Below are 17,516 nucleotides of genomic sequence, written 5' to 3' on the forward strand. Positions count from 1 at the left end.
TTCTCTTTTTCTGCCATTGCATTTGAAGCCATATTTTGCTAATCCTTAACATTGACTTCTATCTGACCCTGAACCTCCACCACTTATAGTACAAGGGCAAGCAGAATATGAGGTTTAAGACGTTTATGATTCTCTGAAGTTTCTAGGCCATTTTCAGCTCCTGAACAGCTAGAGAGATTATCCGTCTAGACAGTATTGCTGGGACGATGCATCTTTAGTGTATGCTCCCTTTCTTGTTTGCTTATTCAATGGCACCCTAATAAGTCCAGAACCTCAAGAGTATTCATGTTGTAACTGTGCTGGGAAAGTAGCCTGGAATAGTCCTGAGGTGCTGCATCTGCCAAAAAGGAAGGCACATGTTTTGCATTGATGTGCCATGTTCTGAGATAGTGCACTTGGGAAGCTGCACATACGGCCACCCAAAGACATATTCCACAAGCTAGTCAGAGTAAGGTTGTGGTTGCTGGTGGTGGGAGTGCAAAATACAGTGCTTGTCAAGCAATGGCAAACTCAAGCTTCTTCGTCAACCTGATGTACACTATGATTTTCAGAGAGAGGGTGTGGTCAAGTCATATAACCAGTCCTCTCCAAGATGGTCGTTTGCCCATGGAATAATACAGAGGGTGTTCCCAATACATCTTTCTTCAGATGTCAGTTCCAGTTAATACTATATAGAAGGAGGAATTCCCAAGTGCTAGATGATGCACAGTGCATTTGGTCTCTTATTTTGTGCATCATTCATTGTCGTTTGCTGCCATATTTTTCCCTGATCTTTTTACTTTCAGCTGTTTTGGTTTAAACCATTTGGATTTCTACACCTGGAGTTTGCTTGTCTCTTCTTTCCTTCCTGATGTCAGGTAGAGTTTTTGCCTTGTTGATTTCTCCAGTACTAAATTTCATCTTCAAGATCCACAATGTCACTAAGGACGTTTTAGTCCTCCTAACTGGCACCCTTGTAAAGAGATCTTGATCCCTGTCACATATATTGTTCTGTGCTAATTGTAGCACCATGGCTACTTTGAAGAGTTGCTGTTTCCTCTGGCAGGCAAGAAGATGACTTAACAGCCTTTTCAGTGTCCAGTTTTTGACACACGATCTTGCCTTTGGCCCTTCCTCATTCCTCATTGACTACTAGTTTATATGTCTTGCGAACTAAGGAATAAAAGCATACCAAGAACGTGGTCTCTCACTGAGACACGCTAATGTCAGTGCAGTCATGGACATGTATGTCTCCAATTATGGATGGTCTCACTTGGGAAGCCTTCTTCCTCCATGCATATCTCCTTTTATTTTGTGAGCTTATGCTTATTCTGGGCAATGAGGCACTCCAGTAGAAACTACTTGTGTCCTAAATCTTCAAGAGCACCATTGCCAGGACCATTATTATTATTAGACTTTCCGTGGACAAGGAAGCATGAATTAAAACAGCAGGCTCAGGATTATGATAGTAACTTGCCATTTCATGATTGGCTTCTTGTTTCAGACAAGTCTGGGGCTGTAGAGGTTGTCCGTCATGCCATTCTGCATCAGAGATATCTACAGCTTCTTCTGGGGGAGCACAGAGATCAGCTTCTGGACTGCCAGTCCAAGTCGATCCCAATAGATCTATCTGTTCTTGCAGTATTGTAGAGGTGGGCTCCTGTCTTCATTGTCCTTATGGGATGTACCAACCATTTGCTATTACTGATTTGTCTCTATACATAACTCTACTAGAGTTAAAGGCAGTCTAGCTGGTTTTATGGGTGTAACTTCCTCTGCTCGGGGATCTGCTTTACTGATTAGATAATTCTGCAACTTCATCCCACAGCTCCCTACAGCATACACTATTCATTGAAGCAATAAGAGGTGCTGTACATGTTGGCCACCACAACAGATAAGATTATTCATCTGATTAAATCAAAAGAATGCTGCAGTGGAAACATGTATTGTCAGAATAAAAAGCTTTGAACATGCCTGCCGTACAGTGGCAACACTTTTTTTTCCTTGTTGAGGTGCCGTAGAACTGCCTGCATAAGTGGTAATGGTAAAACGTTTGTGTGACCTGTGGGGCTTGTGTCACTCTAGTTTTTGGCTTCTCTTCTAATTGTTCCTTTTCATTCCAGTTGAAAACCTTGTGGTCTCGGCTGGTGGAGACATTCAAATAATGTTGCCTAAGGATGACGTAGAATTGAATGCCTTTGTTGTGCCAGCGCCATCAGCAAGTACGTTTTCATCCTTTTATTGCAGCTATAATAATGGCAAGCAGGTCATGAAGTAAAGATGTTTCAAATTGTTGTGCATGTGATTGGAGAGTCTTGTCTTATGTCAAAGTGAAGCTTAGGTCATACAGTTTCTACATAGAGTGAAATAATTGTCAGCAAATGCATGAGTTATGATTTGACACAAAAACCAACACGAAGAAAGGTAAACGTTTCAAAATGGGTACCTAGCACAGAAATGAATTACTGATTTCGTTATTTTAGTTCTGGCCACATTAGGTAACGTCCATAAAAAGCCATTTGTCCTTTTTGAGGTAAACTATATTGACTAAATCACAGCGCATTACATGATCTGCACTTGTATTAGGTATTTTTTTAATTCCTTACTTTTTACAGTTGTATTCGACCAGAGCCTGATAATGCCTTTGTTCTGTGTTTCCTGCTTCCACTGTTAGTATTAAATTTGAGTTAAAATAATCCCATATATAATATATGCTGGCGTTTTACAGAGGACCTTGGCTCAGAAGGTTTCTTAATTTTTTTTACCGTAATGTCTAAAAAAAGCTTTAAAGGGTACTAAAAGATAGCTTCTCAAAGAAATGCCAACATCACTATCCATACTGGTGGTCCCATGTAGGGATCAGCACAAATTCAGAAGTTTTATCTGTCCGCCCAGTAGGGGAGGTGATATTGTATCATTATTCCTAAATATATACAACCCCAATTTTGTGCCAGATGGGGATTCACTGCTAAAAAGTGAGACAAACTGGTTTATCTTGGGTAGTTTCAGTTCCCATTTGGTATTTGTATCATAGCTGGAGAACTGGATGCAGAACAGGGAACTACAGGAATCCATGATGTAAATGTATACAAGCAAAATGAACAGATATGACCATGCTCAAAATTTATACATCAAATAATTTATTGAAATAAGTATTTCAGTCACACATAAGGGAACAAAGATTATCTTAGCCTTTGTGTGCTAGTTACTACCCAAGCTTCACTGGTGGGTAGCATACTGTATTTTCCTAAGATAAGGATGACATGAAATGAATACTTCTCTGGGCAAAGCACTGAGTTTGTTAGCAAGAGGTGTGGCCAATGCCCCTTCGGAATGAAGTGAAAATTCAATTTCATGATTGATAGGCGGGTCATCTGGATAGCCCCAGGGGCTTATAGAGGCAATAGATGCCCCCACCTTTGTAAATGCCTTTCCACAAGCTGTCTAAACTTTGTAGAAACAAAATGAGACTTCCTTGATTTGGAATGCTAGAAAGAAGTTACAAGTAAAAGGGGGAGTCTTGATTGCTAGTTTCTGTTCAATTGTGTGAAGGAAGAGTAAGACTCATTGTAATTAAGAATACCAGTAAGTAATCAAAACATTATTTCGGAAGTATGTCTTGCTTTTTCCCTCAGAATTTGGATGTTCCTTTTTCTTAAATACTTAGCTAATTGCTGTTTTGATCTTTAACCACTAGATATATCATACAACTATGAGTGGAGTTTGATAACCCACCCTGCTGACTACAAAGGTGAAATCGAGAGCAAGCATGCTAGAACGATGAAACTGTCTCAGGTAAGCAACCCACCAAACATATCAGAACATCGTTTTTATTACTAACTGGTATGATTTCCAGTTAGCAAGGTAATCGAATCTACTAGACTACAGTTTTGATCTCTTTGTTAAAGCCAAAACCCTCAAAATCTTAGCGAGACACACATATTATAAAAAAAGAAAGAGAAATCCTGGTGGACTTTAGGTAGAGTGTTTTCTGCATGAAACATATCATTCAACGAGTGTCACGTCTGTTGTGGCTGCCTGACTTCCATATTTTATCAGTCTTTAGAGAATGGATTTGTAACTTACCATTTTGGCAAGCCAGGAATTGACAAGAGCATTCACCATTCTTGCCTGAGTAAAAAACTTTACAAGCTCACCTGGAATAATCTAGAGATTTTAAGCAGAATACCAGCTGAACTTCATTTGTGAACGCTCAGTACTTTGTGTAAAAGGCCTTCACTTTCATCTTTTTGGTCCACCTAGGACACATGGCTAAAGTTATTTGGGTTGATACTGTACCACACCATTTTTTATACATTGATGTTGATTACCGATGTTTATATTTACTTAGGCTTTGATTATGAGTGCTTATGAGTGCCCCAGAATAATACCCTATTTCCTTGACTCAATATTACCGTTACACAGCGTCCCTGTGTTTTCAGAGGAAGGGAAATAACAAGATTTTCAAGTTTTGGGGAAATAATATGCAGGAATCAATGTGTCCACTCCGATTCTTGCATGTCTTCCTCAGGTGTTTTCACATGTGAAGCACTAAAACCCATCACTCCTGTTACCAGCCTCATCCGAATGTAAAAGCTAATCGTAATTGAGGCCTTATCGTATGCTTGGAGTCAGGAGATTTCCTGAAAAGCCAATATGCAATAATTTTGACTATATGCTGTCCGGATACTTGCTAAATACCCAGAAACAACTGTCCTTCATTGCAGTAACCCACCTGTAGTCTGGTTGACATACTGAGAGATTGAACTCTTTGCTAAAGTTGGACTGGCTCCATCCATATTATGGATGGTAAGCAGCCTGGGTGCCAATACCTGGTAAATTTGTCAATGCAGAAATACAGAGGCCCAGACTTAAGAAGGCCGAGCGCCTCCTTTCCCCACATTAGCATAATTTTTTATGACACTAATGTGGCAATGAGGCCAAATTCGCAGCACCAGATTTACAAAGTGGTGCAATGCATGCATTGCACCACTTAACAACTCCTTGCGCCACATTATGCCTGCGCCAGGCATAATGTGTGCAAGAGGGGTTCCCCCGTTAGGGGGGCCACAAAAATGTTGCAGTGGAATTTATGAGATTCTACTGCGCCATTTTTAGCGACTATCTTTAATGCCTGCATAGAGCAGGCATTAAAAGGGGGCACACCATTATTCTTAATGGGCCTCTATGTACTTTGCAGGATTACCACCAACATTTTTGGCGCTAATCCTGCAATAAAAAAAAATAAAGACACTATTGTCCCTAACTATGTTAAATACGGCGCACACATTGTGGTGTTAGGGAAGCGCACGGGGCGCAAGAAAAGTGGCACTGCATGCAATGCAGTGCCACTTTTCTTAAATTTGGGTCAGAACATATAAGGATGGTATATTATTAACATACAGAAATGTTTACAAAAAGCTGTCTGCTCAGAAACACTGTCATATTTAAGCACTGTGTGTATAAACCATAGTCTTGACCTAAATTGTTATGTGATTCGATGTTCTATGTAATTTATTTAAAGAACCATTAAACAATTTATTCGTAACCATGTACTTGTGTGCATGGGCACTGTGAATATAACATTTCTTTCCGCATTGCTTAGGTGCAGTTGATGTGAGAATTTACATTTCATATGTAACTTTACTGTTCAGACTACATCTGTTTTATGATTTGGGCATACATAACGTGCATATTTATAGTCACTATTAAAGTTTTTGCAATTGTTTGACACTGTCTTTAGCGTCTGCCGTAGGTGTTGCGTCGCTGGTGCCCAGCCCAACACAACTCCTCAAGGCTGCCTCAGACAAGCAGGATTCACAGGGGTGTGAGCACGAGTTGCTGCTGCTGGGGAGAGCTGGTGGGTTGCCATGCTCCCTACTTAGACTTACATACAAGCGGTTGGCCTGCCAGTATAACATACCATACTGCCGTTCTTCTCCCTGGGGAGGGAAAACCTGCATGGAACAGTCCATCGACTTCTCCTTGTTCCTGCAGAATTCTGGGTTCCAGAATCCCCTCTATTGAAACATATCTTGTCCAATCCAAAATGGCCACCTTGCTTCCTTTACTTTATCTCCAAATCCAATGTTGTGGCGCCCTCCTTCTTGATGCAGTTTCCTGTTTGCAAGGTATATAAGGAAGGTAGTCCTTTCTTCCCTGCTTCACAATGCTTCCTAGTGTTATAGGTGTGTTTCCTTGCTCCCAAATCCTTTCCAGAAGGTATTTCCAGTTAAGGAGTTCTTGTTTTCTGTTGGCGCCTTCCAGTCCTTCTCCCTGGTCTTCCTGCTCCCAGCACTGGGCTGTCATTTTCCCTGGTTTTCCTGCTACTAGAGGTTTTTTGCCCTCAGGCTTTTCCCTCTGTTTTGGGCTCCTTCCTGAAGGCACTATCTAATAGGGACTACCTGATATTGGCAACATCGTGGCTACTAGAAGGGGTCACCCTTATCTTTGTCAGACAAAGACAGTCAAAACTCCGGCCCTCCAGTCTGCCCATCATCAGAATCTTTCAGACTGTTGTCAGTATCCTGATAGTTTGCAATGCCACGAATCCTGGTCTGACTCTGAAGATATGGAGCAAGCACCAGCTATCCCCCAGACAGTTTAAATAGGACAAGCCCAGGCCCTATGCCAGATCGTCCAGCAATAGACACAAGCTACAACAACTCTGAGACAAGAATCTGGCTCTTTGCAAGCCCTGATGACTAGGGCATCTGAAGTGCCATCCAACTCTTCAGAAACTCCACGTTTTGCTGGAGATCCAAATTAATCAAAGACATTCCTGAATTCCCTTACAGTTTTCTTCACCTTCCATCCAGCTCAGTTTTCGCAAGACTGAGCCAGATTTGGCTACCTGACCAGTGCCTTGTCTGGTCCAGTCCTGGCTTAGACAACCACCCCTCCCTAGCAGCTACTGAAGATCCTTGTCTATCAAATTACTCTGCCTTCCTATCAACTTTCAAATGAATATTCAAAAGACCAACCCTTGAATTCTCTTCTGAAGACTCTCTTTACGATATACAACAAAGAGGGAAAGACGTTTTCACCTACATTACCATTTTTGCCACTTGGCGGCAGAAACGACATGGTTTGAACGCACCTTAGTTACTCTGTTTCACAGGGGTCTTAAAGAAGAGATTCGAGATTGGTAGACCTGGCATCCTTGACGTGGTTTCCTCAGATTTTTTGCCTTCAGACCTCATGTTTTGCTCACCCCATTTTTGCTGGCTTTAGGAGTCCGGCAATTTACCGCTGCTAACCAGTGCTAAAGCGCATGTGCTCTCCGCTTAAAACATGGTAACATTGGCTTATCCACAACTGCCATATTTAATTTACTTATAAGTCTCTAGCAATGTGCATTACCTCTGCCCAGGGTCTGTAAATTCAATACTGTTGGGGTGCCTGCAGCAAGGATTATGCCACCCACTTCAGTAGCCCTTCAAACTTCATGCCTGCCATTGCGGAGCCTATGTGTGTAGTTTTGAACTGCCATGTCGACCTGAATAGGCAGTGTCATGTCCCCACACAAAAGGATGCATGCCCCCATGTATTGAGTCTGGAGCCAGGGTAGGAAGAGCAGGGAGTATGTGTACTTCAAAGGCCCCTCTTTGAAGTCTCCTCCACTTCCAAGTCACAACTGAGTATTGGATCTCAGACACCACCAACTCAGCAAATTTCTGGTCCTGTGGATACTCTGGCAGGAAGATGGACTGCTGTGCTGCTGAAAGGACTGTCACTTTGGTGGACTCTACTGGACTCCTACTGTGCTGTGCTAACCTGCTGCCCTTCTTGCCTGGTAGTGAGAAGGACTGGACCTTAATCTCTCCAATCCAGAACCATAGTAACTCCAAGGACTTGCTGGCTTGCTTCCTGTTTTCTGAAGTCTCGGGGACAGAAAAGATTTCCAACTCACCTGCAACAGCACCTGGCCTCTACCAACTGTAAGTCTTGACCTGCCATGTGGTGCCACTCCAGTCCTGGACCCTTGGAAGTGTGTATAAAGTTCTGATCCAGCCAGATTCAACACATTGTTGCTGTTGTGAGGAACAGAACCGGCGCATCACCCCTGTTGCGTGGATTGGGACCCGGGCATCACCTCTACTGCAAGGATCAACTCTGATGCATTGCGCTGCTGCAGGTCAGAACCAGTGCATTGCCTTTAGAACTTCAACACCTCAGAGTCACCCCATCACTGCTACTGCGTGGAGAAAATTGACACATCGCTTCTGCTGTGGGGATCAACTGTGGTGCATTGCCTTTGGAACCACCGCACCCTGGCATCTTCGCATCACTGCTGCTGCATGGGGAAAATCAGTGCATCTCCTCGACTGTGTGGGGAAAGTAGATGCATCTCTTCTACTGCAGGATCAACACCAGCGCATCTCTCCCTCTGCTCCCCCCATCTCCATCGAACCAACCAGGATTAAGTTACTGTTTTTCAGCAGGCCTCACTGGGACCTTGTAGCTGGCAGGTGCTCCATCGTGGACAGTGTGAACTCTTGACTTTGTCCTGGTCCAGCATAACCAGATAACCCAATTATGTGCTTATTACTTCTAAGCGCTATTCTACTGCTTCTTTAAAAGTTCATAAACCAAGTTCTACTTATTGGATTTTTGTTGTTTTGGTCTTGTTTTATTTATTACATTAAACTCTATTCTTCTAACCAGGCGTGGTATCTTTTTGTGTGGCATTTTTACTGTTTTACTGTTTGAAGTGTTGCACAAATATTTAACACCTTGCCTCTGGAGCTAAGCCTGACTGCTCTGTGCCAAGGTTGAGCACAGGTTAACCTAGGGTGTGTTTGTGACTTATCCTACCTTGGATTGTGGTTGCTGCTTGGACATGGTGCATACTTCTGCCAACCAGAAACCCAATTTCTAGCAAAGATAAATTGTTAAATTCTGTCTGAGTGGAAAATCTCTCTAGTCTGATCAGGCCATGCATATTGATCATCGACTTCTGGAACGTTGCTCTGATAGACATAGAGCCTGTACCTATTTGGCTTTTGGCAGTACTAGACATCAATACGTAAGGCAGAAGCTTCCTCTGAAGAGCCAGCAGTCCCTTCTAGTGATTAACCAGTTGATATTGGCCGGGTCCGTTGGTCCGTGGACCTCTTACGGAGTCTGAAAGAAATCACTGACGTAAACACGGACTATCTATGTCCTGAGGCTCTCAGGAGGATCTGGTTCGAGTCTATCCGGTCTGTCCCCATAAGTTTTTAGGGAAATGCCAGGTCCCATGCCTTTTGAAAGGGGAAAGGACAGTAAGACCTCAAACTCTTTTTGTTGGACTGTCTAGGAAATATGAAGCCTCACGTTTTCTCCTGTCATTGTCCATAGAGTTCTCAGATGGGGTAGGGAAAGGAGTTTAGCCCTCTTAGACAGTGGTGCCAGTGGAGTGTATTTGGACGAAGGTAGGGCTAAAGAGCAAAATATTCTCCATATCACTAAAGCGATACCTGAACAGGTGCACACTGTTGATGGCACACCCCTTGTTTCTGGACCCGTCAAAGAAATTGAAACACCCTTGACACTGCCTTTTGGAAATCATCATGAAACTATTTCCTCTAATCTCATCGCCGCCTCCTATCCACATTGTTATTCTAGGAATTCCCTGTCTGACACAACACAGTCCTTATATAAACTGCATAACCTGGACTGCTTATCTTCGCAGTTCTGTCTCAAATTCTGTTATTCCACGGAGGATTACTGGACCCCATAAAGAGCTTGTCAAATCCTCTAGGTCAAACCCTCTAGAACTGGCTCAAGTACAGTTAATTTCCTTCAGGGAGTGCCTGACCAATATCAGGAATTTGCTGATCCTTTTGAGAAACCAAGGGAACTAATTTTGCCACCCAATCGAGAATTTGATTGTATCGTTACCATTGAACCTGGAGCCACTGTTCCATTTTATGGGATTTACTCACTCTTCGAGTCCAAGAAAGAAACCCTAAGGTTATATCTAGAGGAGAACTTTTGGAGTGGCATTATTACTCAGTCCCTATCCCCTGCTGATGCTTCCATGTTCTTTGTTTCTGAAAAGTCAAATGAATTAAGACCTTGCATCAACTATAGAGGATTGAACAAGATCACAGTAAAGGATCGGTACACATTGCCTCTGATCGAGAATATTTTGGAGTCCATCAGAGGTTTCAAGTTCTTCACCAAATTAAACTTACGTGGAGCATACCACCAGTTAGGCATCAAGGAGGGAGACAAGTGGAAAATAGCCTTTAGAACTCCAGTCTGGCATTTGAATACTGTGTCATACCTTTCAGTTTGAGCAATGCTTCAGCAGTCTTCCGACGTTTCATGGACCATACCATTGCTAATATGCTTAATCAATATGTGGTTGTCTATCTTGATGACATTCTAGTGTTCTCCAGAGACCCCATTCTATATCATCAGCAGATAAGCCAGGTATTACTTAGACTCTATCTGAATCAACTGTATCATAAGCTGAAAAGTGTGAATTTGACAACCTGTAGTATAGTACGCAGGCTACCAGATCAACAGTACTGGAGCCTCAATGGTTAAATATAAGGTTTCTGACATCCTGGATTGGCCAGCTCCATCTAATGTGAAAGAAACCCAGTCTTTCCTTTTTTTTTTCAAATTTCTGCCAGTGGTTTATTGAAAACTTTGCTTAGCTAACTAGTGGAATTACCCGAATCCTAAACAAAGCCATGCTCTTTCATGGTTTTCAATAAGATGATCAAGCTGAAAAAGCATTTTAGGTTTAAAGAAGGGCTTTATGCAAGCACCAGTCTTGGATCATCTGGATCCCACTAAAAAGTTAATTGTGGAAAATGATGCCTCAGTCTGGACTATTAGACCTGTGCTTGTACAAAGTCAGGAAGATAATGTTCTTTAACATGCTATCTTTTATCAGTCCCATACCTTATCTGATTCAGAAAGAAATTACCCTGTCCTAGGAGAACTCCTGTATTGAGTGAAGACATTTCTTAATATGATCCTAAGAACCCTTTGACATCAGAACGGATCATTGTAATCTCCAGTGCTTCAGAAATATACAGTTTGGAAACAGTTGTCAGGCCCTTTGACCAGTATGACTTCTGTATTATCTATATTCCCAGCACTAAGATATTGTGAAACTCATTTGTTCTTTGATCAGAACATTCTTCCTCCACAGCGAATAATAGGATTAGCTCAATCCTTCCTTATTAAGATTCAAGCTGGTTACTCCAAAGTCTTTAAAAAAGAATAGAACTCCTTACAAGAAGTAACTATTGAGAAAAACAATTTAGGCCCTCATTATGAGATTGGCTGTAAATTCCGCCTACCGCCACAGCGACAGCCGGCAACATACCGTCACCGTGGCTACCGACCGTCCATGCCATTATGACCGTAGCTGGAATCCCGCCAGAAGGCTGGCGGAATTCCGGCGACGGTCATGGAGGAAGACGGCAGTTAGGTGGCGCTGCTGCCAGCAGCAGCACCATGGCAGCACAACACCCCCTACTGTATCATGTTCCATGATAAGGCCTGGCGGTGTTTTGCTGGCGGACGCGGCTGCTGGCAGCAGCGCTGCATCCAGTCTCCTGCCCGAGGACCCCCTGCAAGCAGGTAAATGGGATTCTCTGACAGGAGAGGGGGTGGGGGTGTTGTGTGCGTGTGTGGAGTGTGTGTGTGACTGTGTGTGAATGCGTGCATGCGTGTGTAATGCGTGTGTGCATGAGTGTGTGTGTGTGTACGTGCATGTTGTGTTGTGTGCTTGCGTGTGTGTGTGCCTGGATGGATGTTTGTGATTTTTGCTGTGAGTGTGTATGTATGCATGCGTGGGTGGATGTGTGTATGCATGTTTGTATAAGTGTGTATGTATGTGCATGTATGTGTGAATATGTGGGGAGGGGAGTGGAGAGAGGGAGGGAGAGGGGGGCGGGGTAGGGCTGTGGGCAGGGGGGCAAGGGAGACCCCTATCAGTGCCAGGGAAGGAATTCCGTGGCACTGATAGTGCCTGCCACCATAGTTTCTGTGGCGGTACAGAAACCACGGAAACCATGGTGGTGGGCGGGGTCAAAATGTCATGGGCAGCCTAGAGATGGCCACCAGGCTGGAGACTGAAGTCTCCAGCCCGGCGGTCGTTACCGCTGTGACGGTCGTAATGACTCCCTAAGTGTTTAGAGGAAGAACACGTTTTATTCCATCTAAGACATCCACCTCAAGGTTTTCAAGATGTGTCACGACTTGCCAGTAACTTGTCACAGGGTTGTCAAATGCACTCTGAAACTCGTGCTTCTTTCCTTTTGGTGGGTTTCTATTTGCGATCACACTGAATTGTAAGTTGGTTCTTGTCCCTTCTGTGTTCAAAATGAGAGATCTCATTCTCATTCTTAAAGGCTACTCCATCATTTGCCTGTTCCTACAGAGCCATGGCATACAATCTCCATTGACTACCACTACTTAACCTCTTTCTGAAGGGAATAGTGTCATACTGGTTACCTGTACTCCTTTTCCAAGATGGCTCATTTCATTGCTCTGAAGAAATTATCCTCTGCTAAAGAAATGGGACTGATATTTTTGCAGCAAGTTTTCTGGTTACATGGGCTGCCTCTAGTGATAGTTTTCAATTGTGCTTCTCAAATGGTTCTCATTGTTTTAAATCTTTTTGCAAGTCCCTTCAGATTGAAGTGTCATTGTTCTCTGATTTCCATCTTCAGACCAATGGCCAGACAGAACGTGCCAACCAAGGTCTGGTACAGTTTCTTTGTAGTTTTTGTAACTCCAAACAAAGTGATTGGTCTCCCTTTTCACCAATAGCTGAGTTCTCTTATAAAATGCTGTTCACAGTGCAAGTAAGTCTAAACTATTTTTATGTCTTTACTACTGAAACATACCTTGCCATGTCCAGAATGACCACATTGCCTAAAATCTCCCAATCCAATGTGCTGGCACCTTGTTTTATGGGCTTCACTCTAAGATTTTTCCTTCAGCCTTCCTAGTCCAGTACTGGTCCCTGCCACCGCTGGTTTCCTCTGGCAACTGCAGTCCATCAGACGTAAGATCTCTTCTAACCTGCCTGATTCGAAGACCAGGATGACATTTTTGGCTGATGTCCATCACGTTTGTCAGCCTGCTTATAAGATCAGTTACAAGGTGTGGCTTTCCTCTATAATTTAGCTTGCTCATTTTTCTCATGACAAAATCAAACCCCAATTTTATGGTCCTTTCAAAATTGTTCAGGTAATTAATCCGCTGCCATTTAGGGTGCAATTGCCCTTACATTTGAAGATGCATCCCATATTCCATTCTTTCCAATTAAAGCCTTAGGGGACACATCCCTTTCTGCAACTCTTTTTCAGACCTCCTCCCATTCTGGTCAATAAGGTTCCTGAATTTGAGGTTTAAGGAGATTTGTGATTCCTGCTTTTTTAGGAATAAATTACTATTCCTGATTCACTGGAAGGAATACTCTTCTAGTAAACAATCTGGGAAGGATGCTTCCTCTATTCATGCCCCTGTTTCCGTCCGGTGCTTTAGTTATCTCTTCCTGGATAAGCGTCATGGAGCTTCAGGGCATACTGTTGTGCCACTGGCACCCAGCCCTACGCAACTCCCCGCGGCTGCATCGGGTGAGCAGGACTTACGTTGGTGTGAGCGTGAGTTGGGAATGGGGAGAGCCGGCGGGCTTCCGCACTCCATAAATAGACTTAAGTGTAAGAGGTCAGCCCGCCGGTATATTGTCTCATGCAACCATTCTTCTGCCTGGGGAGCCCTGCATGGAACAGCCCATTGGCTTCTCCTTGTTCCTGGGGAATTCACAGTCCTAGAATTCCCTCTACTGAAACATACCTTGCCATGTCGAGAATGACCACATTGCCTAAAATCTCCCAATCCAATGTGCTGGCACCTTGTTTTGTGATGCAATTTCCTGTTTGCAAGGTGTATAAGGGAGGTGGTAATTCCTGTGTGACAATGCTTCCTAGTGTTATAGGTGCATTTCCTGCCTCCCAATTCTTTCCAGGAAGTATTTTGAGTTAAATAGTTGTTGTTTTCCTTTGGTGCTTTCCAGTCCTTCTCCCTAGTCTTCCTGCTTCCAGTACTGTGCTGTCATTTTGGGAAGTTTTTTTTCCTCAGGCTTCTTGCTCCATTTGGGGCGCCTTACTCAAGGCACTATCTGCTTGGCAGTACCTAGTGTTTGCACCCTCATCTCTGGCAGACAAGGAATGTCAAAACCGGAGCCCTCCACTTTACCTGTTGCCTGAATCTTTCAGACTGGTTCTAGTATTCTGGCAGTAGGAGATAAACCTGATACTAGTTACGGTAACATCTTAACATAGCAACACTATTTAAACTATATGATCTTGGCCTCCCAAAAATATTAAACCATCAGTTAGTGATTCCATACTGGAAACATCTTCGTCTTCCCTATATTACCCTATATAGTAAGAACTGTATAATTACTTTGGCCCACTATAAAATTCCACTTATAAGATACTCTACTTCGATGTGCAGCAGGGTCTTATTGCTTGTTTCACAACAGCCTAGGTAATACACTAGCACAATGTGGTTGAGAATAAGTTGGCTGGAACTCTTTGAAAAATCCATAATGATATAAAAGTATATAATCATAAGGATGACAAATTTAAAACCTTTTTCTCATATAAGTGCCTCCGCTTTAGCTATTCTGCAATGTAATACCTATTTGATTGTTCACGCTACGTCTGACAAGCAAACACATTATGACTAAATATAACACGCAGATTCCCGGGAAATTAGTAATAGTCCACATTTCCTTGGATGTGGTATAGTTTGTTAATTCAAATTTTCAACAAATGGAAATTTAAAGAATACAGAACTCTACAGGGCTGCCCTTATATTAGGCCATGTACAGGTAACACTTGATACTTCATCATTTCTTTGCTATGGTATTATAACTCGTTGGATATAGTATTATTTAAATGGTTCCCATAAATTTGTCATAAAATTGGTTTAGTTATAACCACTACTTGATTTAAATTACCTTAACTTCTCAAAGAATGTGAAGGATATGCTAGGTGTAAGAAATTGGACACTTTGCTGATGCCCCCCCCCAATTTTGCCCCCATTTAGACTGCTGATGCTGTAGTTTGTGATCAGAAAGTGCAATGAGGCCTGCTTATCAGACCCCAGGGCCAGTGCTCTTTCCTTTAGATTGTACTGTGATTTGGTAAATCCAGTTGGCAAGGACCTTACCGCCTCTGTAAGGCCTCAGTAAATGGTACCAGTGGTACCCAGGACAGAGATGGTAGAGGGGTCACCAGGGCTGCATCACTGATTGGGCCACACAGCTTGGCCCGCGTAAAACAAATATGTCAGAGGTGCCATGTCAGCCTGTACGAGCAGCTTGTCTGCTAGAGTTTGACTCTGCCCACATCAAGTGCAGACAGAGTCCCTTCACTGCCCATAGTATAGGTCAGTCACACCTAAGGCACGCTTCCTATAGCCCAGGAGGCAGGGTCCACTGTGTTATGCGTGAGGACATATGTGCACAAGCATATATGACCCTATGATTCCATTTAAAACTTAATGCTACAGCAAGTGGCTGGCAATCTATTGGATAACATGGACTGACACCCGGACAAACCCCAGATGTCCATTTCCATGATAATCTGACCGATTTCCCCCGTGTTTGGTGTCAAACACCATGCTTTTCAACCCTGAGCATGATTCTCATGCCCAGGATTAGCTTGCATGTACCCTGGGGGTGTCCTTAGAGGATGCAGACCAAGCTGCCAGTTTTCTCTTGTCTCGGCAGGTTCCCCTGAGCCTTTTGCCACCAAGACAAGAGTCTGCCCTCCTACTGGTTGTGCTAACACTTCCTCCACGATGGAGACAAATAACCTGGGCAGGGAGGAGGTCACACCTCTGCCCTCCCAGGATGGCTAGTGCTTACAGTAATCAAGGCTGTGAGCCTCAAAGACTTTCACTGCCCTTGGCATGTAATCTCTTGTCCCCCACTGGAGGACAAAGCCCTTCCTGCCCTGTCCAGGGTAACAGGTGGGAAAATTTGTTATTCAGGAGGTGTACACATCCAAGAGGCTAGGCACACCCTTAGGGTGGGCTAGGAGGTCCGTACAGCTGGGGAAATGTCTTGCCAAGTGGCAAACCTTGAAATTAGAGGGTTCTGGGTAGGAAAGTGATATACTCCCATAGGCAGTCATCACCTCAGGGGTGGACTATCCACAGGGACCTGTATCACTTTGACCACTGTCCCGCACACCTTTAACACCCCCTAAAGTAGGATTTAAGTGGCTTCCCTAGTACCAGAACCTCTGTTGAATCCATGAAGAGGCACAGAAAAGACGCCGTCACCGACAACAGGATTTTGGACTCTGCAACCCTGAGGAGACCATATACTGGAACTACGTGTTCAATGTGTGCCTGTGGCAAAAGCGTGTTGCTCCCCAGCAAGAGAGTCTCCAGTGGACCCCAGAAACTAAAAGCAGCCTACCCTGACTGGTAGAACCAGTCAACTGCAACCTGCAGAAGAATCGTTGTGATGTGTCACAAGAAGTGCAACCCGTCGGGCCCCTCTTGAGTGAGCCCAAAGAAAATTGGTGACCGGCACCCTGGGAGTTGTAGTGAAGCTTGCACCATGTTTCGAGCCGCAACACCACTCCTGTCGACCTCCAGCCAATGAAGTATCCGTGGATTACTTTTGCCACTGCCAAGGCTTGTTGGTCACCAGTTCAGTAACCGACGCGTCCCGGATGTCACCAGCTCCAGAGCAATTCCCAGCAATAGTGACCAACGTCGGCAATGACCCCACTGCTGAGATCCTGTATCCTGAACAGGGCGACTTCCACTAAGTGGCAAAGCATCTTTGGCACAACCCTCCCGTGTTTGACAGTTGCAAGGCCACCTCTGCAATGAGAGGCACCATCTGTGGTTGCGGAATGCCAGCTGTGGAATCCAGGTCCTGGGACCCCTTAGGCCTCCACTCTCCAAAGGTAGAGTGTAACTCCATCTCCAAGTGCGGTTTTGCAGAGTGCTGCATCTTTGATTGATAGTATTTGCAGTTTCTGATCTTTTTTAAGGACAGCAGGGCTACCTCTGCAGCCGGGCTCCCTGAGTAAGGTAAAAAGGCACTGTCTATAGAAACTTGGTCTAGGGGCCCTTCAAACCTGAAATCCGGATGGGTTCCACGGAACTCACCCCACAAGTGACCGATTGTAAACTGTGCTTTCCCCCATTGACTTCAATGGTACTCATTTGACAACTAAAAGTGCATCTATTTTTAAATGCTTTAAAAATCCACAACTCTGGTTGTATGTAAGATACAATGTTCGCTTCAGTGTCTAAATAAAAATAAAAATCTGCTTTATGATTCAAGATGGGTGTTGGAATTCTTTTGATTCATGTCAATTACTTATCGTTCAGGTTGGTGTTGTGAAATGAAATGGTTCACACATGTTCCTCTAGGTAGCCTGACTGCTCTTGCCTCTCTACCAGGACTGAGCTAAGGTTTACTGGTGTTAGCCCGAGGTCCACTTCTAGGTAATGTGTTAGTATTACATGGTAGGACCCCCCCA

General features: G+C 43.8%; 1 protein-coding gene across 1 annotated transcript in view; it reads left to right on the top strand.

The window, feature by feature from the left end:
- KIAA0319 (KIAA0319 ortholog) overlaps nucleotides 1-17,516 on the top strand; it is a 562,397-nt gene that overhangs the window by 180,820 nt on the left and 364,061 nt on the right. The window contains exons 5-6 of the mRNA XM_069218755.1: nucleotides 2,103-2,201; nucleotides 3,677-3,774. Of these exons, the coding sequence (XP_069074856.1) occupies nucleotides 2,103-2,201; nucleotides 3,677-3,774 (197 nt within the window). The remainder of the gene's footprint in view (nucleotides 1-2,102; nucleotides 2,202-3,676; nucleotides 3,775-17,516) is intronic.

Source organism: Pleurodeles waltl, chromosome 2_1 (assembly GCF_031143425.1).
Source record: "Pleurodeles waltl isolate 20211129_DDA chromosome 2_1, aPleWal1.hap1.20221129, whole genome shotgun sequence".
Lineage (NCBI taxonomy): Eukaryota > Metazoa > Chordata > Amphibia > Caudata > Salamandridae > Pleurodeles > Pleurodeles waltl.